The sequence below is a fragment of the Denticeps clupeoides genome, chromosome 7 (assembly GCF_900700375.1).
Source record: "Denticeps clupeoides chromosome 7, fDenClu1.1, whole genome shotgun sequence".
In the NCBI taxonomy this organism is placed as follows: Eukaryota; Metazoa; Chordata; class Actinopteri; order Clupeiformes; family Denticipitidae; genus Denticeps; species Denticeps clupeoides.
Window position 1 is genome coordinate 11,320,419 of NC_041713.1, and position 27,987 is coordinate 11,348,405.

Here is a 27,987-nt window from a genome sequence, read left to right on the forward strand (position 1 = left end):
ATGATGTAATCCAGTGTAATGTGTTGTGCAGTCATGTACAGATTGCCTCCCTTATCATGTATTCCTGTTTACTTTTATTACTGGATTCAAGTGTCCTTAATTCGATTTTCTATTATGGTGTACTGTGTGTGCATATACTGGAGGAGCAGATGAATCACAATATTAAGTGTGGCACAACATATTTTATACATGATGACATTTATGAACTGTCTATACACTTGGTAAATGGAAACTATTAGTTGAAATGCATATTAGAATTATATTATAAAATTCCTGGTTTTGACATATGTTGTGTCCAAAAGTTTTGAGAACGAAACAATCATTGAAATCATTGTTCTTCCTCTGTTAACCATGGTTACCTGCAAAGAAACACATGCAGTCATCACTGTGTTGCATAAAAAGAACTTCACAGGAAAGGATATTGCTGCTACTAAGACTGAAACTAAACCGGCTGCAATTCAGCAGTGGGATTGAGGTGCAACCAGTGCACAGCTTGCTCAGGAATGGCAGGTGTGAGTGCATCTACATGCACATTGAGGTGAAGACTTTTGGAGGATGACCTGGTGTCAAGAAGGGCAGCAAAGAAGCCACTTCTCTCCAAGAAAAACATCAAGGACAGACTGATATTTTGCAAAAAGCACAGGGATTGGAAAAATGCTTGTCCAGGGAAGAAGAGGTGAGTGCTACCATCAGTCCTGTCTTGTGCCAACAGTAAAGCATCCTGAGACCATTTATCTGATGGGCTGCTTTTTATCTAATGGAGTGATCTCACTCACAATTTTGCCTAAGAACACAGCCATAAATAAAGAATGGTACCAAAACATCCTCTGACAGCAACTTCTCCCAACCAACCAAGGACAGTTGCCTTTTCCATGATGGAGCACCGTGCCATAAGGCCAAAGTCAGAACTAAGTGGCTCGGGGAACAAAACATTGACATTTTGGGTCCATGGCCAGGGAACTCCCCAAACCTTAATTTAATTGAGAACTTGTGGTCAATCATCAAACACAGAAACACCGAAGCAGCAAACTTTGCGAAAAGCATTATTTGTGTCATTCGTAAAAAAAACTTTTGGCCATGACTGTATAGATGGGACCTATAAAACAATATAATGTGTTATGTAAAATAAAATCATGTATACTAGAATTGGACAAATGGAGCAAAATAAAGGGTAGCAGATTCAGTAATTACAAATATTTTATGGCGCAGCTTGCTTGGCCGAACAGACTGTGGCACAGACAGCAAGAAACACGGACGTCCTGTTGTGGAGACGTGAAGACAATGCAGCCTACAGGGCTAGAGAAAGAGCGGCAACAGCCCTACCTCACACCTCTCTCCAGGAAGATGGCACCTGACACCTGATCGTGCTCGGCCCCAGAGAGAGAGAGAGAGAGAGAGAGAGAGAGAGAGAGAGAGAGAGCAGCTCTGTCCCCCAGGACTCTGGAGGGAGGGAAAATTACAGAGAGGAGGAGAAAACAAACATAAACAGGACCCATGGCAGCGAGAGCTGGGCTATGCCATGCGTTCCTGGCGGCCGTGGCATGACCTTTGACGGGCAAGCCCGGGCCTGCCTTTCAATGCGGGTGGGAGACACACCAAGCCGCTTGCAGGACTTGGCCCGGCTCAATGAAGTAAATAGCAAAATGAAGCCCATTCTGGAGCAAACAAGGGCATAGTAAACTCTATACCCCTCCCCCAAACTGCCACCTCCTTTATCTGCACGTTTATTTATTTATTCCCTCCTCTTCGGCTTCCTGCCCAACAATTTCTTTTTTTTTTTAAAGACATCAACAGACACTCACTCTCTCTCTTTGTGTTTCTGTTCTCTTTAATCTTTTTTTTATCTACCTTTTCCACAGAAAGAAAACTTTTAATTTGATTTCTTTATTTCTCTGTTTATTTCCCAGAGGAATGAAAGCTTATAAATGATGCTGCTTTACATATCTTAGGAGCTCCCCTCAATAGGTGACCGGGACGACAAAAGGACCCGAGGTCTGGACCCGTCTCGGGACCCCCTCATCGTACGGGCCAGCCAGGCCTTTCTCCCTCCACTTTAAACTCTTCTTTTGCTACTCCTGCTCTTCCCACCCCCAGCAAAGGGAACGGCAGGCCAGCGGCGGGCGCTCCCGCTAAATGACTTGATTGGAACAGACGGAGGATGGAATGATAAAGGGAGAGAGACCTCCACTCACTATTTCCCACACTCTGCTGGCCTCTCATGTTTTTTAACAAGTCTGTCGATGTACACAGGAGTGGAACAGAAAGTACGGTTGTTGTGTCTGTCTTTAGGAATTTTAGAACTTGTCACAGCATCATATCAGAGAGTTCTCCAAAGATTTAAAAACACCCACAACACTTGCAATTTGTCATTAAAACAGCCTTTTATATTGTGTAAAAATGTTTGAAATGGTAAATTTAAGCATTTTTTTTAAGTTTGTGTATGCATGATTAATTACATAGTATTACTCTGTATGTACCATGGCTTTAATGGTATAGATACATGAAACAAGAAATATATACACAAATCTTAAATCTGATGTACTGTATATTGTAGATTTTTAAAACGTTTTACCTTTAGAGTGAATTTAACAAGGCTGAATATACAATGTCCTTCAGGAATGGGCTTTTTCGATTTACATCAATAATGGATATATAATGTGATGTATTGATTATATATGAGCAGAATGAAAGGAAAAGTGATATGTGAATAAGGCTTCTGGTTTTTGATGTCAAGGAATCTATATAGCGGCAGGGAAAGGTCACACCATGGCGGCTGATAAGATCAGTGCTCCTCCTGCAGATAATATCCACGTTAATGGGCAAGCTGGAGCTCTATGAAATTTATGGCCCTCATTACTGTCGCGTCCGCCTCCCCTCACAGCTTTCTCCAGCTTTCGTTGCAGCCAAGGATGGGAGGGCCTAATGTGTTTGCATGGGGTGATCTTTAGTCCTTGCTCGGTTTCACACAAACACTTATTAACAGGGAGGAATGCAAACAAGCCACAGCTTAGGGGCTGGACACCAATGGGGGATGGGTGGATGGGCCACGTCTTACCCCCTCCCGCCGCGACAGCGGCCAAAAAGTTAAGCATGCAAGGAACTAGCTAGAACCTTCCAGAACAATGGACCTCAACTGAGGGAGATGGTGTTGATGGAACACACTGACCTTGGCTGAGGGACGCCATGCTCAGATGTGTTGCTCTTTAGCGTGCTCTTTTTAACGTGCCTGTTGCCCAATAATGTTAATAAAGCGCAACTTCCCTGATGGGCGATCCCAATGTGCAGCCCAATCAGCATAATTTACAGATCTAACCAAAATACACTGCATACGAATATGAAGAATAATATATAAAGGAATATTGAGGGTTGGATGGAAGTGACACCTGTTGCATGTTTACAATGGTTTTCACAGGGTAAATGGGGAGGCAGGAAAAGGAAGACACAAATTTTGTCCCTTGTGAGACGTGTCAAACACAATGACTGTCTGTGAAAGTGAGGGGGAAGAGAACACAGATTTAGCAGATCAGTGGCATAGGAAACGAGGCTTCAGGTTGATACACTAACACTGTGCCGGTTGTCCTCTGAGGAGCTTTGTTTGCTAATGGCTTAGCTGGTGTCACTCTCTGCTGAGTTCCTTGCATGTTTGCAAAGGAGATTCACATAAATGGCTATAGGAATTTCAGGGTTCAGGACCCCATGGAGAGGATTTCACGGCTTATTTCTGGTTAATAAAACATGTCTGGCTGTATTTTAACAATGCTAATGCAAGCCCCATGTGCTAAGTCTAATTAGCATCTATCATTTCCACAGTAAATAACACCCTAAACATTACTGTTAATAACATTTGGGTCATTAATAAAATCCTTTTAAAAGAAATAGTAATTGACTAAATGATTATGTAATCAAACCGACATTTGCCGATGAACCAGAGGCTCAACAAGTCTGAATTTGATCAATTTTAACCAGTAATCTAGTAATCAATTAACCTTTTGTGTCATTAGTGTACACCGTAGCATTTACATTTACGGCATTTGGCAGACGCCCTTATCCAGAGCGACTTACAACGTGCTTTAAATGATCCCAAACGTAGCCATTGCAAGGGTGATAATGGGCCTAAACGGCCATTTCCAGCCACCATAGTCATTCACATCATGACAGGAGTGGGCAGGATTTTTGGTTAATATGGTAATATTTGGTTAATAATTTTGGTTAATTTTAACAATTAACATTTTAAATGATCCCAAACCTCTGAATGGTAGTGTACTTTTCATTAAATGTATGTATTCTAAATGTTCGGAACGAACATGAACAGTTCCGTGTGCACATAAGTGATTTGAAGGTCCTAACATGATGTGCGGACACATGGGTAATTTTGAGAGTCTGTGTTCTAATTTTTTACCTGTCAGTTCAAGTTCTTCACTTTTCTGGTGCACAAAATGTGTCTGACCCTTTAAGGCGGCCTCTCCAGAACTCTACTGCTCTTTTTACAGCAGACTGCTGTGGTCCATAGAGTGTTTAGCAAGTCAACAGTCAGCATAAAGTGCAGACAGTCCTGCTTGGAAATTGTGAAAGCCCAATTCAGAGCATCTAATAGCGGATTAAAGTGTCAGACTTGCTGAAAGGGCAAGGGCACAGTTTTGGACAAGAGAGCTGAGGGGGACTGAATAAGATGTGGAGAATCGCACACAACCCCACTGTGTAACTTTTGCAGTGGCCAGAGCAGAGTCACTGGGGACTAGACAATGTCACTTCTCTTGCAGTTACACCCACAATAACGAGGTGTGAAGAGGAGACTGTAACTGAGACCTGTTTGCTAATGTGTTTGGCAGTGGACATAATTTGATGTGCCTGAGGTACGTATTTACAATCACATATCTATCTATCTATCTATCTATCTATCTATCTATCTATCTATCTATCTATCTATCTATCTATCTATCTATCTATCTATCTATCTATCTATCTATCTATCTATCTATCTATCTATCTATCTATCTATCTATCTATCTATCTATCTATCTTTTTGTCTGTCTGTCTGTCTGTCTGTCTGTCTATCTAACATAAGAGTGTGGGTTATGCTGAGAAATGACTCACAAGCTCTTTTCCGTTTAAAGTATTAGTTGTCCCATAATGTCATTAAACAGGAGGCAATGTAAAGAGTATGTTGTGATATTGTCTCTGCACATGGGTGGCCTCAGTTGGCCAAGAGGGACACTACTGTCAGATCACAGTGTTGTTTCTATGGTGATGTGAAGGACTTGTGAAGCTATCTGGCTTACTGGAAATCTGGTTTATTGTTGACTTTCAGGAAAGGAAAGGCCAGACAGTTCACTGCATTACACACACATACCCCCCCCAACCAAACACACACACACACACACACACACACACACACATGTACATCCCACACACACGCACACACTTACTTCAAAGTCATTCATCTTTCTCACCTCTAGGGTCAGGTGGCATTAACTGATGGCCATTCATGCTAAACAAAGGACTTAAATCTTTGATGCTGCAACAAACACACACACATGCTGGGATAAACACATGCTGAGATAAACACAAATGAATGCCAGAGACATTTACAAAATGTAATTTAAAAATCTGTACAGTTTTTATGACTATACCAGTTTTTAGGATTTTATGTATTATTTTCTTTCACATGAAGATAAATGAACATCAATGCTAACAAAACTGATTAGAAGTAGGAGATTTCTCATATTCACATTTTGTTCATTCCAAGCGTTGAAGAGCCGAATGACACTGTTGACAGTTTGCCTAGAGCCGAAAGCTGCGAGTCACTGCCACCCAGCGGCAGAATGAAACAGCTCAACCTTTGGGACGCTAAAGTGGTGGGTTTTAGGACCCTGAGTGTCTTATGACAGGGGTTCCTTTTAAAGATGGCGGACAAGGAAACATCAACAGCACCCTCAAAAGTTGATTTCTGTAGTGAATTGCTCAGGTAGGATCAAGAGAATTAATACTTAATGTTTGTTATATTTTTCTACCTTTATAGATTTTAGGCAAGGTAAATTATGTATTCATTTGTTTCCTCCGTAATTCCTAGCGCACACGTGTTGTCCATATGAATGGTTGTAGATGAAACAACATCTTTTTTGTTCTGAATACAGAATTGATTGACCATTAAAACATTCAGTACTTAGTACTTATACGCTGACGTCCAGCACTTTTACCTGGAAATATTCAATAAGCTTTATTGTCAGTTAAACTGTACAACAGAAACCGAAACCGAAGAAGAGAAGGTGTTGTCCTTAAAGGAGCTTTATCGAAATCCTATCATGACTCATGGTTACTGCAGCGATACACAGGGTTCCTACGGTCATTAAAATGACCGTAAGGGTCATGGTATTTGAAAAGAGAATTTTCCAGGCCTTGAAAAGTTTTGGAATGCAAAATAAACATGTAAAGTTAATTGAACTAATTGAAATCTGATTGATAAATGAATGCATAATACGAAGTACGTAGTTCTCGTAGTTCTACGTACAACGTTTAAAAATAGCGCAGGTCTATAGTATCTTTACTCGCTTAGCGTAGTGAACCACGTCATGTGGTACTGCGTGAATTGCTTCCGAATGTCAGCACCTCCGCGGCAGCTTGTCCTGTTAAAAGTCATGTAAATTTCAGCTTGTGATCTGGTGAATGTTAAAAACGCACCAAGTATAGATATATCGTCAGAAGGTAACACGTTACAGTTGGCAGATTCATTGCACTTGTTAACGCATTAAAAGCATATACATTCATAGAAAAACGGAGAGCACATATATGAACACATGTGGAGTTATGTACTTAACAAAAAGTGGAGACCTGGTCTCCACAGTCACCGGACCTGAACCCAATCGAGATGGTTTGGGGTGAGCTGGACCACAGAGTGAAGGCAAAGGGGCCAACAAGTGCTAAACACCTCTGGGAACTCCTTCAAGACTGTTGAAAAAGCATTTCAGGTGACGACCTCTTGAAGCTCATCGAGAGAATGCCAAGAGTGTGCAAAGTAGTAATCAGAGCAAAGGGCGGCTATTTTGAAGAAACTAGAATATAAAACATGTTTTCAGTTATTTCACCTTTTTTTGTTAAGTACATAAATCCACATGTGTTCATTCATAGTTTTGATGCCTTCAGTGAAAATCTACCAATGTAAATGGTCATGAAAATAAAGCAAACACATTGAATGAGTGTGTGTGTGTGTGTGTGTGTGTGTGTGTGTGGCTAACTGGCATCTGATCAAATCAAAGAAACAGTGCCACCTAGGGTCACACGATACGAAGGCCACAGAATATGGTGGAGCAGCTTTTTTACTCAGGCTCAGCCTGCATGAACTTAGAGGAAGAGACACTGTTGTTTAAGTTAAGGTCTTCAGGGTTGTCATAAGTTTAGTTTAACAATTTAACTGGTAAATTTGCCTTTTTTCACATTTGCACAGAAATTTCAGGGAACATATGGTAATGAAAAATTCCCTTAGCGTAATTGAAAAATCATAGAAATTCCTTTGCAAAAATGTGTAAGAACCCAATATATACAATTGCCCACCGAATACAGCATGTATCCAAAACAGGCAAGCTCCAGGATGTCAGTGTTGCTCTACTCTATTCACACAGTCCCTCTGAGCTGTTTGGTGCTCGAACCCGAAGTAACAAGATCCCGGTCCGGGGCCAGAAGGAATTTTCCCGCAGCGATTCGGAGAAGCAGAAGGAGAGGCTACAGCAGAGTCTGGAGGAGCACTGGGCCCTCATAGCAGAGGAACGTGTGGAGAGACTGTGAGTTTGCAGATCAGCAGATGGGAAAAGCAGTGTGCCTTCAGCTTGAATCACATCTCTGACTCATCTGTAGGGGGAGTCTGGTGAAAGGGCTGTGGATTCCAGGCGAGAGGGTGGTGGAACTACAGTCACCTGCAGTGAGCATCTCTGCTTTTAAACCACCCATCATTATTCTGTAATGATTATGAGAGTGTAAATATCGATTAGTTATGTCCAAAGTAAATTTTTGTCAGCAAGGAACCTGTAGTCATCACAAAGCCAAGTAGATTTTGTTCCTTTATCTTTTGCGAAGGGGAAGTTTTGGCATACCATGGGATATGCAGACCAAGGGAAGCAGTTTCTTCTACCAGAGGAAGCACTTTACCTCATGGAGTGTGTGAGTATTTGTGGTATGACATGTTGGAGCTAAAAATATATAAAAATTCCAAAAGTCTTATTGATCTTGGTTAAAATGTACATTTGAAATATATGCCAGTTGATAGACATCCAGAAATTATAGCTGGAACTTTTATACATCATATTGTGTAATTCACATTGTAGCGTATAACCCATTACCCATTTGGTAATGAACAAAACAATTTTACTCTGACCAGGGCGACCTACAGGTTTTCTTCCATGACCTTCCTCTGTCCATTCAGGAGGGCTATAAGACATTGCTTTCCCCTGAATCTGTGACTCTGCAGCAGTATCAGGTGAGATCACCAGCACCCCTCACATGCCTGCGCCTCTCCAATACCACTGAAATAATAAATTCTGCTCATAGGTATTTGGACATCTGAAGCGGCTTGGATACGCTGTGAGCAGATTTGATCCAAGGTATTATTCCCTCAATGTTTGTAGCAGATGTTCCAAAATCATGTTACTGGATAATAATAATAATAGTAATAAGAGATTGGTGAATGGTAATAAAAATAATGTCCCCTTAACTTGACATTTAATTTTAGTGCTCTACCGACCCATTATGAGATGCAGATTAACTTGCCACAGAAGAATGACAAACACAGTCGGCACCTAAAGAGGAAACTAGATCACAGCGTCACGCCCACCCCCAGGTTAGTGGTCAGTGTAAGAGTGTTGTGAGAGCTTCGCAATTTTCTCTGCCCATCTAGAAATTTCTCGTTTGGAACATTTAGGAATACTTAATTGAATACAAAGTTTTTTTGAGAACTATAAAGCTGTTAACAAGCTAGCCTTGGTGGAACTAAGTGCCTCAGTGGTATGTATTTGATGCAACATGGAATGGATTTGATGATGTTATTGTGACTTACCTGTTAATTATATGTGCATGTAAACTATATCTGTAGCTTATTTGAACTAATATAATAATTTTCCTTGTGCATTTTTCAGGCATTCTGAAGAACAGTCACTTTCTAAAAGAATGATTGAGGAGAAGCCTGAAACAGAAGCCATCCCAGGTCTGGCTGGGCTACGCCCGGCCCCCTCAGTCTCTCCTGAATTTTCTGGGGGTCAGGGTATGGATCTAGATGAGCCTGCTGAGCGAAGCAGAGGGACAAGCTGGTGGATGAAGGAGGCAGTGGAGGAATGTCCAGGTGTCTCAGACAGTGAGAACACAAGCACCGTGCCACGCTGGGATTTCAGCAGTATCAGTTTCCCAGACCTGGGATCTTCAATGGCCAGGCGATCCCAGCCTCTGGTCTCCCCTGACCCAGAACTGCTACCAGGGGCCCTGAAGGTGGGTGAATGTGACATCAGCCCCTGGCTTAGACGGCTGAATCTTCATAAGGAGAAGCTGATGTGGAAGGAGAGGGAGAGACTGCGAAATCAACAGCGCTACAAACGTGACATCAATGCTGACCCAGAGGTCCGGAAGTGCAAGAAATGGAATGAATATTTGGAACTATTGGAGAAAAGGCGGAGACATCGAAGCAGCAGTAGAAGAAGCAAACCAGCCCACCTCTGGGCACAAGAGGTGAAACCCCTCACACATCCTGGAGATTCATCATCTCATGGTAAGATGTCATTAGCAGGAAATGGCTTAAAAAATGTTTTTTAAAAAAAAAAAGTTTTTGCTAAGCAATACCAAATGAAAAAGGATTTGTTTGTGCTGGAAAATGGGTTTTCAAATAATTGCTTTAATGAAATTATGTTTTGTGAAAAGGATGTTAGACAATATTTTGTTATCTTCTCTTCGCTGGCCAGGTGATCTACTGAAAAAGATCAGTGTGATTCCATCTTCACGGCTGCTGGATGAAGCGTCCAGGTCTGCTTGCTCAGTCATGCCACTTTGCTCCCGGTTCATAATGTGTCCTGCGTATGAAACTCATTGTGCTTCAGCAAAATGACCAGAATTTTATACTGCATAGTTACTCCTATAAGAAAATGTGTATTTACAATATCTGATGACAACCAGTTCATTCCACCCCGATACTGAAGGTGAAATGACAATGTAAACAGCATCTCATATCACGTTTTGATAAGTACAGTGCACAACAAAGCGTGGTGTCCCACCGCTCATATGTAAACTAATATATATCTCTTAGATCTTTAGTGCTCTATTCTCTGACCTTCATTGTGTGCTTCACTTCCCGTTCGCCGCAGGTTGAGCGGTGACTTGAAATGGAGAATCAGTTTCAATATTTACCAGCCAGACATGGTGTCTGAGTACAAGAAGAGCAACCCCGGGACACCTTACACTCGTATTTGTGTGTGCAGGTATGGATTTTCTGTAGCTGAACATAAATAACAATGAGTGTTTATGTATCATGGTATAACAAAAATGTAAAGCGTTAGACTACAGATTTATAAAAATATAGAGGGTGGTAGAGGCCTAGTGGGTAACACACTTGCCTATGAAACAGAAGACCCAGGTTCAAATTCCACTTACTACCATTGTGTCCCTGAGCAAGACACTTAACCCTGAGGTTGACTGTCCCTGTAACTATTCATAAGTCGCTATGGATAAGGGCGTCTGATAAATCCTGTAAATGTAAATGCAAAAATGAAGCAGGCCAAATACATAAACCAGCAAGCTATAATTTCTGTTACTCTCAACAGTTTTGATGGACCAGTGCCTGACCTGCAAGCAATAAAGCAGCTGACGTACCAGAGCGGCAATTCCCCCGTGACTTTTGCAGTGGTGGACCACGGTGACATCTCCTTCTACTCTTTCAAGGACTTTCAGCTGCCTGTGGATGTAAATCAATGAGTCCGATACCTGGACTGGAGCTTGACGATTCTTCGCTCTCAAATTAATGAATTAACATCACTGTTGCCAAATTCAATGAATAAATTATCATTTTTATTTGTGATTTCTCTGCCCATATGTACAATATGCAATGGAATTACACCAAACAACTTAAAATACATTAAATGGTCCTACAGATAATCATAAAGACTGCACAAAATATTGTAATCCTAGGATGAAATATTGTAATCCAACAGCTATCTGCCTTGAATGATATCTACACATCTGTTTGAACTCTGGTAAATGCTATAGGTCCGTCAAAGCACACACTACCAGATGCATGTCCAGTTTCTGTCCCAAAATCATCGCCACACTGAACTGTAAACTTAAAGGAAATAAATTAAACACAACATCTTATTAACATAAAGTGACCCCCCCCATCACCCATTCTCTCTGCACTGTTTTTCACTTTTAAGTTTTTAATCTGTCTGTTGGATATGAGATGTGCAGCATAGAGAGATCTGTTCCTTGTCTGTTACTATATGTTTTATCTTTTAAATGTAACCTAGATCATGAGTACACAGAATTTTAATTGAATGCCCTACAATGACAATAAAGAAATCTAATCTAATATATACTTTATATAAATGTAAATGTAATACATCTGATTTATACAAAGAGCAGGTTAGGTTGTGTCTCAGTATGATTAAGAATGGTTTTGCATGTGTGTCTTAATTTGTTAACAAATTGCCGCTGTAAGTGCCTTGAATCGGAAAGGAGTGGGGTTGAGTTTCACTGTAGTAACAGCTGTCTTGACATGGCTTGAATTTCACTGTATTTACAGTTGTCTTGATGAGTTTAAACATTATGGTTTTGAAACTTGTTTGACTCCCTTAGACCTCTTCATATTTTATAATCGTACTTTTGTAAAGCCGATTTGATGAGGTTAATTAAATAGCAAGACATTTACTGTTACAGCTATGAACATCAATGCCATCTGCTACCATCCTGGTGAAAAATCACACACAGGACTACATTTGAAAAGACTCGTTATTAAATTTCATTTAAATGCTGTTTGATCAGCATTGAAGTTGAACCTATTGGACATTTAAAAAGTGCGCCCATTCAGGTTGTGTGTTGAACATCTAAATCCAAGAAAGTTGGCAACTCACTGGCCAAATTTGACAAACCCAAATAGAGTATGACTTTCTTTGTGGGATCCTGGACCTGACAGCATTTGCCATGTATTTCCAACAGGTTGAATTCAGTGTTCTGTGTAGAGTTTCTGTCTTTTCTTGTTAGTCGTTCTATTTCCTGTAATTAAACTAGTGCTGGAGATGTTAATTGAGTTCGCAGGCTTAAAGACTGTCCTCGTGTGTGCGTTGAAGTTGATATGGAGGCAGTATTTTGTTTCAGGTCCTTTTATTGTGTAATATTGACATATGTTCAGTGTATTATTAAACCAAACCTAATATCCGTGCTATTGTGCTCCTTTGGTCACTGTCTAATAAAATAGATGCTCCAACCTGTAGACAAGGGGGCGTGGCTTTCAACTGCAGCTGACCAGAAAAGCAATGAAGCTATAAAATCCCAGCCGATGCTCAGGGCGCATGTAGTCAGTTTGAGATGGCTGGTGTACACGGTCCTCCAGCCATGTGTCTTCTGGGCTTGTCTGTGTTTATTATGTTGGGTGAGTCTGCTTACTGAATCCAGTAAGCAGTCTGTCATTTAGGATTAAGGATAATCATTACGTCTTAATTAATCATATGTCAATTTACCTATGTAACTGCTGTTTATTTTAGGACAGGCATTTACTGATTCTGCTGGCTGTAGTTACCAGACTCTGCTGAATGATATCGGTCTGGGTCAAGGGGACAATGCAACACTGGTCGCGGCAAGGCCAGTGCGGAACTGGCAGAACTATACTGTGATCTACGTGGACCTTTATCTATATGCTGTTGTAGAAGTGGTGAGAATTTCATTTCAAAGATTAATACCATTAGTTAAATCAAAATGTATGTATGTATTGTACACATGAAATTTTGCATTTAAAATGTTGGTTAAAATTGAGTGTTGGTATATCTACTTTTCCTCCAGAATGAGAAGTTTCAAAGTTTTTCTGCCCAAGTGTATTTGCAAATGGTAAGATTAAATTTTTCAGATATATTTATGATTTGAGCCAATCCTCCACTTTATGGATGTCAGCAATTATAATATTATGATGATATTATAAATTCAGTCTTTGGCTTTTATCTTGAATGTCCCTTAGAATTGGGTCAATGAGTTCCTATCCTGGAACCCTGAGGACTACTGTGAAATAGGACATGTGACCATCCCTAAAGAATATGTCTGGAAACCAGATTTATCCATTTATGAAAGGTGAACCCTCATTTTTTTTTACCTTTTCTGGGAAATACAGTCTTGATCAAGATGCTTATTTAATGACATGCTATTGTTGTGGCCAGACACAACAGACGATAAAGCTGAATGTTATTTAAAGACATGCATCAGCGTGCCATTAATGTGAGAACAAACAGTGGTATAAATATACTCAAGTCCCCGGTTTACCAATTACACTGAGCCAGGCAACCCCATAAGACCTACCAGACACTTCATACTAAGCAAACAATCCATCAGAAGTGATTTGCGTGAGCTTATATAATGTGTTTATAATGAACTACACGTTTTTTTAAACAAAAAGTGGATTTAAAATGTGTTTGTAATGTAAATGTAATAATACATGTTATTATAATTCATTATTATAGATCTAAAATGATCTAGTTTTTATATATTTCTTTTTGTTAGCATTGACTCAAAAGCAGGGATGACAGAGACTCCATTTGTGCAACTGTGGGCAAGTGGCATCTCTGTAATTGGAGACAGTTATAAGTTGACATGTTCCTGTAAGATGGATCTGTACAAGTTCCCTTTTGACACCCAGCGCTGCATGTTGACTGTCCTCTCCATCATGTACCACAGTAAGTCTCTTCATCTATCATTTTCACAAATACACCTCATGTCGTTAGCACTACAACTGCAGATCCGAAAAGATCAATGCATTGTAGGGTGTGTGTGTGTGTGTGTGTGTGTGTGTGTGTGTGTGTGAGTTGCTGTTGCCACACTGACAAATATAATGCTTTCGGCATAAATGTGGCTTATTTCTGGATAGTTAAAATTATGCTAAGAATACCAAGTGAAAATGGCAGGTGATTGCCTAGTGTGTAAGAAAGCAGACTTATAATCGGAAGGTTTCAGGTTCGAATCCTGAAATGCCAAGGTGCCTCTGAGGTGCCACTGAGGGTGCCCTGGGTGCCTTTTATGGCAAACAATTCCCACAATTCATTGCAAACATTGCTTATTCCAGTGTCATGGGGTCAAATGCAATTTTATTTATGCCATCTTACTCCAACGGATCTAATACAATCCTGACAAGTGGTGCCCAGGAGTCTTTGTTGCTATCAGTATTTTTGAAGAGAGCCTATTCACAGCCTATTGTTACTGAGTAGGAAAAAAATCTGCCCCACCACAAGATAACCTGTTGTAAATGTTGAAAGCAGAGACGTCAGAGGCATGTGATCCAGGCTGAAGTTAATGAGCACCTTCGGCAATATTGACCTAGACTTTGCACCTCAGAAGCTGAGTTTAAAATCTCTTTTAGTTTGAAAGACACACTATTAAAAATGTGCTTTTGGATTATGCAGTCCATGGTCATGTGAATAGTATTGTGCAACACACGAAACGTATATATTTCAGTTAATTTTTATGTATTTGTTGCTCATGTGACCAGCTGATGAGGTTCACCTCTTACCGCTCAATGACACTGCCAATCTCACCTCCGTCAAAATTTTCCGGACGGGTGGAGAGTGGGAGCTTATTGGTATGCAAGTCGACACAGAAAATTTGACCATCAATGGATTGACATGGGATCAAGTTGTGTACACGGTAAAAAGACCGCCATTTCACATACAGTGCACTCCACCTTTTGGACAGACAAGGACTCAAGAAATTAGCCACACAGAGTCTGATGATTCTTAGGATTAAATAAAAGAATTATAGATGAGTGTGATCACAAATGTGGCTAGTTTCAAGAAGGAGAAAATGACACCACAGCATTTTATTTAAAATGACTTAATAATATATTGATTGGGAGGAATCTCATGTTTCTACCTCCGATTCCATGCCACAGGTCATCATCAAGAGAAGACCTCTACTGTATGTAGTAAACTTTCTTTTGCCAGTCTTATACTTTATTGTTCTGGACTTTGCATCATTCTTCATCAGTGAAGATGGAGGGGAGAAACTTGGGTTCAAGGTGACCTTGCTCCTTGCCATCTCTGTGTTACTACTGATACTCCATGACCTGCTGCCTTCTACAGATCACAACATTCCACTGATAGGTCAGTTTATCAGTTACACACACCACTGCATTAAACACTGCAGCGGTGTCATGTTAATTGAAGCCTTTTTTCTATGTATTTCTGAAGGGGTCTACTGCAGTGGAATTTTTACAGCTCTGGCTGTAAGCGTTCTGGAGACCATTGCAGTGAGTTTTCTAAAGCGAATGGCCAAGAAAATAGACGTTGAATGTCGGAAGACTAAAATCTCACAGAAGGTGGAAAATGCTGACAGCCAGCAAGGTGAGCCTGATGGTCTTACATCTGATCCGTTTTTGGGCCTTACTGAAAACAGTGTTTCTCTCCCAGATGCCAAAAAGGAAGGAAATGGTGAAGTGAATTCTGCAGATCAACAGCAATCTGGAATGGTCCCTCTTCTGCGTTTAATACTTGAAGAGCTGCAGTCCCTCCAATATGATATGCCATCAGCTGAAAGCCACGATGGGAAGAGGAGTCTGAATTTGAAGGCTGCGGCTTATTGGATTAATGTTGTTTTCTTCTTTGTTTATGTTATATGTGTCAGCATTTTTCTCATAATTTTAGCTAAAACTTGGTTTTACTAACTGTTTTCCTCTTTGTTACCCTAAGCCAGTTATATAATACAGCTGACTGCATTATCCATATTACATATAAATCTAACATATAATATCCAAATAATGTGACCAAAGTAGTACTGAACAAGAAACTACATAAATCACATTTTCCATAATTGTAAAGGCTACTAATATTTTACTTTTTGTTCCTTTTGATGTGTGACAAGTTTTGACATGAGCAGGTTACAAAATGTATGTTTCATTGATTATTCATGGAGTTTTTGCCTAGTGTTGTGGTTAGTTTAGGACTGGACTGGATTATGGGCTGTTCTGGAAAAAGATGATAGGTGGCTTGTGCTTGCATTCAACTTTAGTTTGACATTTGTTGAGAGCCAGCTAACAAAGACATAATTGCTTGTTTTTTTCTTTAGTATTGATAATTAAAAAGCCATCTCACCCATATAAACTGACCACTAAATGTGTGTGGTTTTATTATATGGCTTACAACATACTTTGTATTTGTGATATAAGCATACTCTCTGGAACGGAGCGAGTGTGCTTGTGATGTTTTTTTTTTTTTTTTATAAAATACAATACAGAGACTATATACAATTATTTGTAGAAAAGATTCAAAAGGAAGAAATATAAGTTAAACAGATTGACCAACCTGATTCAAAATGCATTACTGGAAGAACCAGTAATAGTACCAAGTTAACATTTGCGATCTGCCAAAAAGAAATTTAAAGACGTTTTTTGTTACAGTATTTACATCTAAATAAATAAATAGGCTGAGCACATAAGACATATTTCAATCTACTTCTTAACATAGACACATAGTCTTCAGGGCGTCGTCCCACAGAACGAACTTGTGACGTGTACAGTAGCAGGCCGGCTGCGCGCTTCCTGCTTCCGGTCTGGTGGCACGTGACCCCCGCACGTCTCCGCGTCTGCGCGCTGGTCGAAATGCGTGGAGATTCGCGAAGTGTCCGCTCCAAACGACGCGGGTCGGTAACCCGCGTCCGCAACCCCGACGTCTGACGTCGGCGGCCGACTTGTTTTCGGGTTCAGCGGCCTCAGCGGGCAGCTGCGTTCCTGGTTGCAAGTGGGCTGTTAGTAAGTCAACCCCTTTAATTTCTGGCCAACTGTGAGTGTTACGTTGTGTTCCCGCCGTTCTGTTACGAAGTTTCCTAAATACTGAACGTCATGGTGTTTATCTACTTGTTTGCTCTGTCCGTATGCATGTTCTACCTTTCAGGCATGTCTGAAAATGGCAAACTTCTCGTCTGCAGTCGTTCTCTGCTGCAAAACCATTTAATTTTAGTATTATTGTGTTTTTTGTTGTTGTTGTTGTTGTTGCTTTTGTGGTCATTCGGTGAGCGTGTTCAGAAAGTAGTTTCACAAGCAGTTTACTGTATGGTTTTAAAGTACCTTTGCTTGTGACTGTGACACCGCTGCAGATTGGACCTTTCACCCTCGGGCTTGAGAGCAAGCTGAAAGTCGCTGAACATGGCAGGAGGCATCACCGAGACGGGCGAGCCCTACTCTCCATATGTGAGTGTTCACTTTTTATTATAAGTGTCACAGCCCTTGATGAGGTTTGTCCTCTTTCTGTGTCACATGACTCTTTCTGCACGGGGCAATTTAGCTCCAAGTATTGAAGTAACGAGGACTAAAAGCCACAACCGCTCTAAACTCATTAATGCACTGATTACACAGTCAAACCCCTGGACTTCCTTCCTTCTAACATACAGAGCTGTGCAATATCAATATTAATATTTATTAGCATTGAATACTGTGCAATATCTGTATACTGTTCAATATTATTTTGGTCGTACAACACTCACTACACACCATGGGCTCATCATTACTGTGAATACTTGCAAACAATGTGAAATAAATTTGTAATAATTCTAATGTGCAATAATATGTAACCCACACACACTATATGTAATATAAACTGTATTTAAAACCATTCTCTGTTATATATTCGTCCAATATGTACAGTTCAGACCAAAAGTTTGGACACACTTTCTCATTTAATGTGTTTTCTTTATTTTCTTGACTATTTACATGGGTAGATTCTCACTGAAGGTATCAAAACTATGAATAAACACGTGGAGTTATGTACTTAACAAAAAAAAGGTGTATTAACTGAAAACATGTTTTATATTCTAGTTTCTTCAAAATAGCCGCCTTTTGCTCTGATTACCGCTTTGCACACTCTTGGCATTCTCTCGATGAGCTTCAAGAGGTCGTCACCTGAAATGGTTTTCCAACAGTCTTGAAGGAGTTCCCAGAGGTGTTTAGCACTTGTTGGCCCCTTCGCCTTTACTCTGTGGTCCAGCTCACCCCAAACCATCCCGATTGGGTTCAGGTCCGGTGACTGTGGAGGCCAGGTCTCCACTTTTTGTTAAGTACATGACTCCACATTCATAGTTTTAATGCATTCAGTGAGAATCTACCAATGTAAATGGTCATGAAAATAAAGAAAACATATTGAATGGGTGGTAGTAGCCTAGTGGGTAACACACTTGCCTATGAACCAGAAGACCCAGGTTCAAACCCCACTTACTACCATTGTGTCTCTGAGCAAGACACTTAACCCTAAATTGCTCCAGGGGGACTGTCCCTGTAATTACTGATTGTAAGTCGCTCTGGATAAGGGTGTCTGATAAAAGCTGTAAATGAAATGAATGACAAGGTGTGTCCAAACGTTTGGCCTGTACTGTATATAGCACTGTCACATCACTTTGTAATTCCTGGCCCTTATTGTGTTGTATTTTTGCATATTTGTATTATTTTGGTCTATGTACTACATTCATGTCTGGACTGAAGGAGCTGTTTTTAATCTCGTACACGCAAATAGTGACAATAAAAGGCATTATGTTCTATTCTCTATACAAATCTGTGTGGATAGAATAGCAGTTGGACCAAAGTGCCACACGAAGCATGTGATCCAGCTCTGTGCTGATGTCACATAAAAGAAGAAGTGAGGCCTCCCTCCTTTGTTCTTCTTGTTGGCGCATTTCTCAAAAATGCAAAGGTTCACATAAAAGAACCTTCTAAATGTGTCTACCTCAGCATTTGTTGCCAGCTTCTGATTGGTTTAAGACTTCTGTCTTATTTAATTAAAGCTGCCTCATCCTCTCATTCTCATACAGACTTCAACTTGTGATTGGAGTATTAGACCTATAATATTATCATCAAATGATCACAATGTTAGGATAATGTTGGGAAAACCGCAAACATAGTTGTAGCGGTAAAATAAACCGCTAACTTTCTGATGACTGACTGACCATCTGAATAACCTTGTGACATTTGCAGCTTGCTTGCTTCATTCGGACTTTAATTTCTTGTTGTTTAGCCTTTAACCCTATTAACTCCTGTGTTCTTTGTCTTAATAACGCACCAAGGGCTTGTGCATGCATCAAATTAAGCTGTAATAAAGAGCTGACAAGGCGCTGCTTTCTTCCTCCGTCTGCTTTTGTTAAAATGCCTGAGTCGGCACTTCCAGTCATGCTTTGTGGCGGACTTTACGTATCCACTGTTGTCTCTGAATGTCATGGCTGATTACGTTTACCCGACGTGATGCCTTGTTTCTAATGACCACAAGAATAAAACGATGGAAAAATGTTGTCTTTGTGTAGGTTGGGCTGGTGTACATGTTTAATCTGATCGTGGGTACGGGAGCTCTGACGATGCCCAAGGCCTTTGCCACTGCGGGCTGGGTGGCCAGTCTAACACTTATCTCTGTCCTGGCCTTCATGAGGTGAGTTGACCCAACGTTTCTATACACATTTCATCTACTTTCTAAAACAAGGTGCTTTTTTAATAATAACTACAGTCTGCAGTAAAAGAGCATATGCAGCCTAGGCTCTGATGAAATATGGAATGCAAATGCAGAATCACCAGTCGGCCACCCTTATAATCATATACAATAAAATACAATACAATACCAAATCATATACAATAATCATATTAGCTGGAAAGAACCATCCTCTGGACCAGATGCTGCATTGTCATGCTTCCAAAATAGGAAGCAGGCAAACAGTTTTTTGATGCAAATGAAAGAATGAAATAATTATGGCTTGAAGCCTCAGGCAGGTTAGCATGCATTATGGGATGCAGATGAAGAAATCAGTTTTGGTTTGTTTTTTTGCTTCTTGATATCAAAGCACAGAAATTTACAATATTGCATTATAATATATACATGGCTATTTATGAAGAATATGGTAACTAGAACTATATAAATTTAGTAGTTTATTACTTAATTTTACAAGTCAAGTAAATCCTTTGTGTAATGTCTGTGTGTTCTGATGTTGTTATAATACATTAGTTTTCCTCTCTGCACATTTCCTGTCAGTTACATGACAACAACATTTGTAATCGAGGCCATGGCCGCGGCCAATGCTGAGCTCCGGTGGAAACGGAGGGAGCAGGAGGAGGTGAGCCTGTGTGTATTAATCAGTCAGTGCTTCAGTGTGCACTGCTGATTTATGCTGTTAATTTTGATGTGGATGCAGTTATAGAGCTTTTTATGCATCCCTTCTTTGTTATGCACTCTTCTTTATGGATAAGTATGAAAAGAAAATCCAGATTAATATTTTTTTTTATTATAAATGTGTAGGTTCATGAAAGTGATTCTACTACAGACTACTCAGACGAGGAAGTGGTCACTCGGGGCAGAGCAGAGCCTGTGGAGACCCGACCTATTCTGTCAGTTCGTAAGTAATTCAGTCCCACTTCGACAGAGATAGCGGAACGCTTCTTAATTAATTTTTTTATTTAATTGATCCCACACATCATATTAAACTAAAACTTAGGGCTGGGCGATTTGGCATGTTGCAGTACACTGTGTGCTGTAGATAATATATATACACAAAAATAAGTCATCCTAGATCTGAATAAGTGAAATATTCTTATTAAATACTTTGTTATTTACACAGTTGAATGTGCTGAAAACAAAGTAACACAAAAGTTATTTATGGAAATCAAATGTATCAACCCATTGAGGTCTGGATTTAGTCACACCAAAAATTTAAGTGGAAAAACACACTACAGGCTGACCCAACTTTGATTTAATGTCCTTAAAACGAGTCAAAATGAGGCTCAATATTGTCTGTGCCCTTCATGTGCCTGTATGACCTCCCTACAACGCCTGGTCATGCTCCTGATGAGATGGTGGATGGTCTCCTGAGGGATCTCCTCCCAGAGCTGGACTAAATCCTTCCCTAACTCCTGGACAGTCTGTGGTGCAACGTGCCATTGGTCGATGGAGAGAGACATGATGTCCCAGATTAGCTCACTTGGATTCAGGTCTTGGGAACTGGCAGGCCAGTCCATAGCATCAATGCCTAAATTTTGTATGAACTGCTGAGACACTCCAGCCACATGAGGTTGAGCACTGTCTTTCATTCGGAGGAGCCCAGGGCGAACCTCACCAGCATATAGTCTCACAAAGGGTCTGAGGATCTCATCTCAGTACCTAATGGGAGTAAGGCTACCTCTGGCGAGCACATGGAGGGGTCTGCAGCTCCACCAAGGAAAGCCACCCCACACCATTACTGACCCACTGCCAATCCGGTCATGCTGGAGGATGTTGCAGGCAGCAGAATGTTCTCCATGGCGTCTCCAGACTCGGTCACAACTGTCACGTGTGCTCAGTTTGAACCTGCTTTTCATCTGTGAAGAGCTCAGGCGAATTTGCCCTGAATATGTCCTTGCATAGAAATAGTGTAATTGCACTTGTAATTTCTCCACCTCTGACTCTTTTGTCATACGGTGACAATGCCTGGGTTATAGCTGGCCAACTATATTCGGAGACTGACTTGAAGGAGCATTTCTTGGCTTTCTGATGACATGTTTAGTTTTGAGATGGTAGAACCAATTTCTTGTGTTGCCTCCTTTTGCAATTATGGCATATTTTGCACATTGTTTTTTTTAAATGCCTAGGGATGCCAGTAGGCATTTGACTAAACTTGATTGATTTTTTGCAAGAGGAGTGGAAATTCCTGCAGTAGGGTGGTATAATGAAAATCGCTCCTGTTGGGCAATGTATAAACCAGTACCGTTCATATCTCATTCCTACTGTAAATGTCAATCATATTCAAATACAATAATTTTAGCTATTTCTAAATATAATAGTTTGACATGTTTGAAAATTTGTATTATGAAAATATTGTCCCAGGGTTTTTATTAGTTGTCAGAGTGATTAGTTATCACATGTGACACAGCACAGCACACGGTGCACACAGTGAAATGTGTCCTCTGTGTTTAACCCATCCCCTGAAGGAGCAGTGGGCAACCATGACAGGCGGGCGCAGTGTCCCCACTGTCACGGCTGCCCACTGCTCACCAAGGGTGATGGTTAAAAACATTTCGTTTTGTCACCGTGTGCTGTGCCACAGTGTTTCACAATGACAATCACTTCACTTTCACTTTACTTTGCTTAGTGGCACCTTGGCAGTTGCGGATTTGAACCAGCAACCTTCCATTTATTGGTCTATTCCTCATCTGCTAGGCCACCACTGCCCATTGCTCTTACTGAGGTGTTTTTTGTGAATGGAGAATTTAATGTATATTCTTCATGTGTATGAGAATTTACTTTACTTTACTTGGCATACGCTTTTATCCAAAGCGACTTACAAGAGGAAGACACCAGCAGTTCTCATTCGGTTTCTATAGATTTTGAGTTGCAAAACTATGAGACCTTTCTTCTTGTCAGAAAAAGAACATACTAAGGAATTGTTAAGTGCTAGACTATTTATTTATTTATTTTTCTGCATTGTGTGTTCGACTCGTCTGAAAAGTTAAATTTTTTTTGCGTTCCAGAGAGGGGTGGAACTGTGGACCATTTCGACATTGTGGAGCGAGTTGAAATGGGACAAATGGCTTCCATGTTCTTCAACAAAGGTATGAACAAGTCAAACTCACAATTAGATACGACTTCCTAACTTCCCTCATTATTTATTTTTTTCATGTTTTTTATTCAGTGTACCATGTGGCAGAGCTGTTTGCTAAACTAATGAGGAATTTCCAAAGAATTCTCCTCCCACTTGAAATGAAACTCATCTAGCAAATTCAAAGCACAACACTCATCTAAGTGTGTGTAATTACACCAGAAGTTTCGAAGGCTTTGATATGGAAATGTTTGCAGATGATATTTTTTTGTGTGGATTTCGACATGCCCCATTGATTTCCATTACAGCCAGGTAATGAAAGAAACTCTAAATCGCACAAAACTAGGGCACTCATCAAAATAAGTAACCGGCAGAACTATTTGACATCTCCAGCATGGAAGATGGGGGTATCTGTGTGCATGAAGGATTTTTCGTGTTTTTATTTATTTTTAATTAATTAAGCCAATGCCTGTCATTAATTAGGGTGGTAGTAGCCTAGTGGGTAACATACTCGACTAAGAACCCCACTTACTACCATTGTGTTCCCGAGCAAGACACTGAACCCTGAGTGTCTCCAGCGGGGGACTGTCCCTGTAACTACTGATTGTAAGTCGCTCTGGATCAGGGCGTCTGCTAAATACTGTAAATGTAAAATTAATTCTTGCTCTTTTTATGAGTTTGTCGCTCCTCTTGGCCACTAGATGGTGCAAATGCCACACATACGGAGAGACTAAGAGGCACACTTAATACTGACAAGCTGCTTGCCCTGCCGTTTACAGGAAGAGAACTCATCGACACTCAGTAACTCTCCGGTGTGACCAGGTCCTGTGGTTTTAATTCCACTAAAGGCTGCCGACCTTTTCAGCTGTGTCCCCCGCAGGAGTAGAGCCAGCACATTGATTGGCAGTGGCGAGAGAAGAATTCTCCACACAGCGCCGCAGAGATGTCCAGTGACCCCATTTAGAAATGGATTTTGTGTGTCAGTGTGCAATGAAAAGATTGGTAGTTTATGTTTAAGTTGCACGTGCATGCTTTTGCGAGTGAGAGATGTTAAGAGCTTGTGTCGGTAGAGCAAAAGATTAAAGGAGGTTAAAGGGCAAATCAAAGTTTACTCACCAGCTCCACAAAAAGGGTTTTGGAGAATAAGAATGATTCACTCAGTATGTTTACGTGTTAATATAGTCAAATTGTTCTGTTAGTCCAACTTAAACCAAACTTGTGAACAAGATTGAAATTGTCCAAAATCAAAGTCAGACAGTGGGACCCAAACTGGACTAGGTGTTCCATGCGTGCTCCATAGTTTCACCTTCCGTCTTTGTCGTGAAAGTGATTGCGTCTGTCTTCTGAATAATACCGGAATGATGAGTGATGATGCACATCTTGTTACGAAATGGCCAGAATCATATATAAAGCTGTCCTGTTCACTGTTTTTCACCAAGTTGTTTGTGAGGTAATAGGCCAGCTAGAAAAAGCACAAATTGCCACCCCGACGTAGCAGAGGTGAACGATTAGTCATACGATGAAGCCATTTCCTTTTACGAACGCCCCATTTTTTTCCACTTTGGTAAATAAAAATGAAATGCCCGAAAAGCACGTTGCTAGTGAAGGTCATTTGGATAAAATTATGTTTAAAATTTTGCTATTTGGAGTTGAAGGTTTCTGTGAGACTCTGTCCTTTTGTGTGAGGAGGATCATTAAAATGAGCAGCATGCCTACATGTGATATGCATTATGTAGAAGGGCAGGAGAGGGCATGGATGTGTATGGAGAATGTCCTATTTTTGTGATTCCTGAGTGGGAAGAATGATTCTGTGTTCTGCACTCATCTCTTTCTTTGACATTTTATGGTTTATGTACCTGCATGCGAGCTGTGGTCCAGTCTTGGGAATTTCACCACGCGTCAGCACTTTGTCTCCTTTTTGATGTCCCCAACGCCATTTCCCGCTGCCTTACGCTGGCGGTGCCAGCTCATGCTTGTGCCGTTACCGCCGTCCCGCTTGGCATCGCCACCCTGATGGCCCTCTGCTGAACGAAACAGGCGGGTCTACAGTCACCTTGTTCGCTCCCTCATCTACAAGCCGATTGGTGGACGACTTTGGCTAAAGTCACAAAGGAAGATGGATTAGCGGGACTGCAGGATTGGAGGAGATGAGGGGACATTGATGGTCCGCCAAGCGTTCGAATGACTGGAGGAGTGAATGTGCATCATATAGCCGCCGCACCCTTGAGTTGCATTGTGACGCGTGAGGAATGCCAATGAGGTTTATGGGTGATTGTGTTGTTCATGAGCAACGCTGCAGCGGCTTGCTAAATGTCACACAACACACCCACGTGCTTACACCGGTGACGAGGAAGTTAATGAAGGGCGTAGTTGCCTTAGAGAATTTTATGGAGGGTGTAGTTAAACTAGGAAAATTAGAATGGCTGTTTAGATTAGCTGTCTTGCTTGAGTTATTGATTTTGTGTGTACTGAAAACCGCTATAAAGATCACTGACTTCTTGGCATCTGGCTAATAAATGCTCTTTGGAGGTCCCCAAAATGTTATTTGCAATCAACTGTCCATATATCAACTGGAAGGAACTGGAGAGAGGCAGCAGAGCAAGATGCGTCATCACAATTTATGTCTATGGGTGCTAAAGATCCGTGGGGTTTACGTATTTCTGATGTTTCTACATGTAGTCACATGGTTTAGCAACAGCACACCAGCATCAGTGATTGGTATCAATGAGGAATATGCTCTTGTGATTAATTCTGATAAAATGAAACATTTATTTTGTATTTAATTGTAAGTGTGTCTTTCATACAATAAAAAAAATTAAATCCTATAATTAGGACTGTCAATCAACTAAATATGTAAATGATCATGTAAATATTTTGGACAGAATTAATTGTGATCTAATAATAATATTTAACAATATTACAGAGACAGCAGTGGGAAAGAGGCTCAGACTGTAACAGGTTGGTCTGCGGAACTCGGACCTTCAGATGAATTTTTCGCTCTGGCTGTAGAAGTGGTGTCTGGGTTGAGATGGGGTTGGGTTGAACCCTCCTAACAGGCTGTGACTGCACATTGCTGGATGGAGGGATCAGCGAGGTCCGAGGAGGGAAGTGTGAAGGCTGTCAGTGTGTTTGCAAGGAGAGAGGAACAACTTCATACTTACACCTGGCCAGAGATTAGTTTGCTAATAGCAAAGAAACAGGCATCTCAGCATCTGCTCCTCCACATTTAAAGGGAGATAAATCGCCAACTCGCATCCGCCGGAATGAATCGGATGGATCATTTCCCGTTGTGCTGTAATGTGCTGTTGGTCCGTGTGATTTGGGCTCTAACGACTGAGTGTGATGGGGATGGCGGGCCGGGAGACCCTCCCTCACAGAGAGATGAATGCGGCGCTGCTGTGGCGTCGGACCAGCCTTGCTGCTGGAAGGGCTCAGCCTGGGATTGTGTGCAGAGCGAAGATAGATGTGATAAGGCGCTAGAGTTTTCATCATGGAGTGATGATTGCTTTCTTAATTAGTGTGATTAATATTCCTTCACTAGAGCACTGTGAGCTGCCGCTACAGAGAAGGTGGGGTGAAACGGGGGGAAATATCTGCCTGTCGCAGAAGTGGATTCTTGCTTTATGTCTCATCCCCTCAGCAAAGATCAAACGATCCTGCGCTTGAAATATTTTGACAGTCTGCTCTGATCTACTCTCATCTGTTTGAGAACCTTGAGAACCTTCACAAAAAAGCTTTGTTTCTGGTGTTTTGTTATAGTTGGTGTCAACATGTTCTACATCTGCATCATTGTGTACCTGTACGGAGATCTGGCCATTTACGCTGCGGCTGTGCCCATGTCACTGATGGAGGTGGCCTGGTAAGTTGTGAACATCCACCATATGGTATCATTTTTCCATATTTGCTAATCCTAATCTGCACCAAGTGGTCTAAGAGGTTAACAGTTAGGACTCGACATTGAGCTGTAAAATAGTCATTGTGAAAAAGGCTCAAATTTGAATTCCCCTTAACATACCACCTTCAAGTCCTACTGGCTACTCTCTCTCTCTCTCTCTCTCTCTCTCTCTTTTATATATATATAAAATTTATATTATATATATAATCTAATTAAAAAAATAATTAGATTACTCAGGAGGCTATTTTACACCCAATTTGAAGTATTATTTATCCTCTCTCAATATCTGGTGTCACATGCAGAAAGTGAAGATATTGACTGTATTACACAGAGGATATTAAGAGTAAGGACTACACTGCATCTAAATAAACAGGAGCTGTGAATATTAACAATAAATAATAACAATAAATCCTGGTTTATCACTAGAGGACGCTCGAGTACCACAATTTCAGAACCAAGGCCCTAGACCAGTGTTTCCAAACCCTGTTCCTGGATGAACAACTGCCCTAGGACACGTCCTTCCTCAGTGCTTCCCACACAAGAACAAGTTGGCACTATGTCTGATTTTTTTTTATTATAGTTACTTTTTCAATTTTGTTTTAATATGTATTACATATGTTAGGGATTAGCATTCTTGTTTCATTGTTATATGCTTTAACAATAGTCATTTGATTTGTTGTTGAATATGAAAGCTTTTGGGATGAAAAGATCCAATCATTGTTATTCAGTGCACTTTTTATGTGTACATGAACTCATGATTAATACACATCATCCTGAAACGGATATAAGTGTCTTAAAGCACTTCACACTTTGTCACACTCCTCTCAGTGGGGCATCAGACTTTATTTAGTTATTTACCCCCTTCCTTCCAGGTGTATTTTTATTGCTCTGTGTAGCTCTGTCAGTCACAATGATGAGAGATTCTCATATACCCACCTCCAGTGTGTGCCACCCTGCCCTGTGCTGCCTGCGCCCAGCCGCTGGCATTGTAATGATTACTCTGCCAGACTCTCTAAATATGCTCTTGGTGAAGTGCCATTGGGTCTTTAACTGTTTGGCATCCTAAATGTGGACTTTGAGACTGGTGATATTATTAATGTTAAGTGGGGCAGGAGTTGGCCTAGCGGGTAAGGAAGCCGACTCGTAATCAGAAGGTTGCCGGTTCGAATACCCAAAGCACCGTCCCCACGCACTGCTCCCCGCGCCTGTCGTGGCTGCCCACTGCTCACTAAGGGTGATGGGTTAAAAGCAGATGGCACGTTTCATTGTGTGCACTGGGTGCTGTGCTGTGTCACGTGACAACTAATCACTTTCACGATTAATTTTGTAATGTCATAGTTACCACA

General features: G+C 40.9%; 3 protein-coding genes across 5 annotated transcripts in view; all 3 read left to right on the forward strand.

The window, feature by feature from the left end:
- The first annotated feature begins 5,859 nt into the window (after positions 1-5,859).
- Positions 5,860-11,551, forward strand: tsen54 (TSEN54 tRNA splicing endonuclease subunit). 3 transcript variants are annotated; one of them, XM_028986970.1, is made up of 11 exons: positions 5,860-5,965; positions 7,617-7,775; positions 7,849-7,912; positions 8,068-8,151; positions 8,369-8,467; positions 8,539-8,591; positions 8,720-8,827; positions 9,123-9,745; positions 9,936-9,996; positions 10,335-10,448; positions 10,791-11,551. In XM_028986970.1, the coding sequence occupies exons 1-11, from the start codon at positions 5,904-5,906 to the stop codon at positions 10,939-10,941; spliced, it is 1,578 nt and encodes a 525-aa protein (XP_028842803.1). In that variant the 5' UTR covers positions 5,860-5,903; the 3' UTR covers positions 10,942-11,551. The 3 variants fall into 3 exon arrangements, with proteins under 3 accessions (XP_028842803.1, XP_028842804.1, XP_028842806.1); XM_028986971.1 differs by having other exon boundaries at positions 8,414-8,467; XM_028986973.1 differs by lacking the exon at positions 5,860-5,965 and adding an exon at positions 6,903-6,965.
- A 995-nt stretch (positions 11,552-12,546) lies between these two features.
- On the forward strand, positions 12,547-15,877 carry LOC114793818 (5-hydroxytryptamine receptor 3A). The gene is made up of 9 exons (XM_028985947.1): positions 12,547-12,610; positions 12,723-12,889; positions 13,018-13,062; positions 13,190-13,299; positions 13,726-13,898; positions 14,708-14,862; positions 15,107-15,317; positions 15,405-15,557; positions 15,858-15,877. Exons 1-9 carry the CDS (start codon positions 12,547-12,549, stop codon positions 15,875-15,877), a joined length of 1,098 nt encoding a protein of 365 aa, XP_028841780.1.
- Positions 15,878-16,735: 858 nt separating this feature from the next.
- Positions 16,736-27,987, forward strand: part of tmem104 (transmembrane protein 104) — a 41,030-nt gene continuing 29,778 nt past the window's right edge. The window contains exons 1-7 of the mRNA XM_028987258.1: positions 16,736-16,960; positions 17,305-17,398; positions 19,495-19,616; positions 20,211-20,292; positions 20,475-20,571; positions 22,679-22,759; positions 26,506-26,605. Of these exons, the coding sequence (XP_028843091.1) occupies positions 17,354-17,398; positions 19,495-19,616; positions 20,211-20,292; positions 20,475-20,571; positions 22,679-22,759; positions 26,506-26,605 (527 nt within the window). The 5' untranslated portion in view covers positions 16,736-16,960; positions 17,305-17,353. The remainder of the gene's footprint in view (positions 16,961-17,304; positions 17,399-19,494; positions 19,617-20,210; positions 20,293-20,474; positions 20,572-22,678; positions 22,760-26,505; positions 26,606-27,987) is intronic.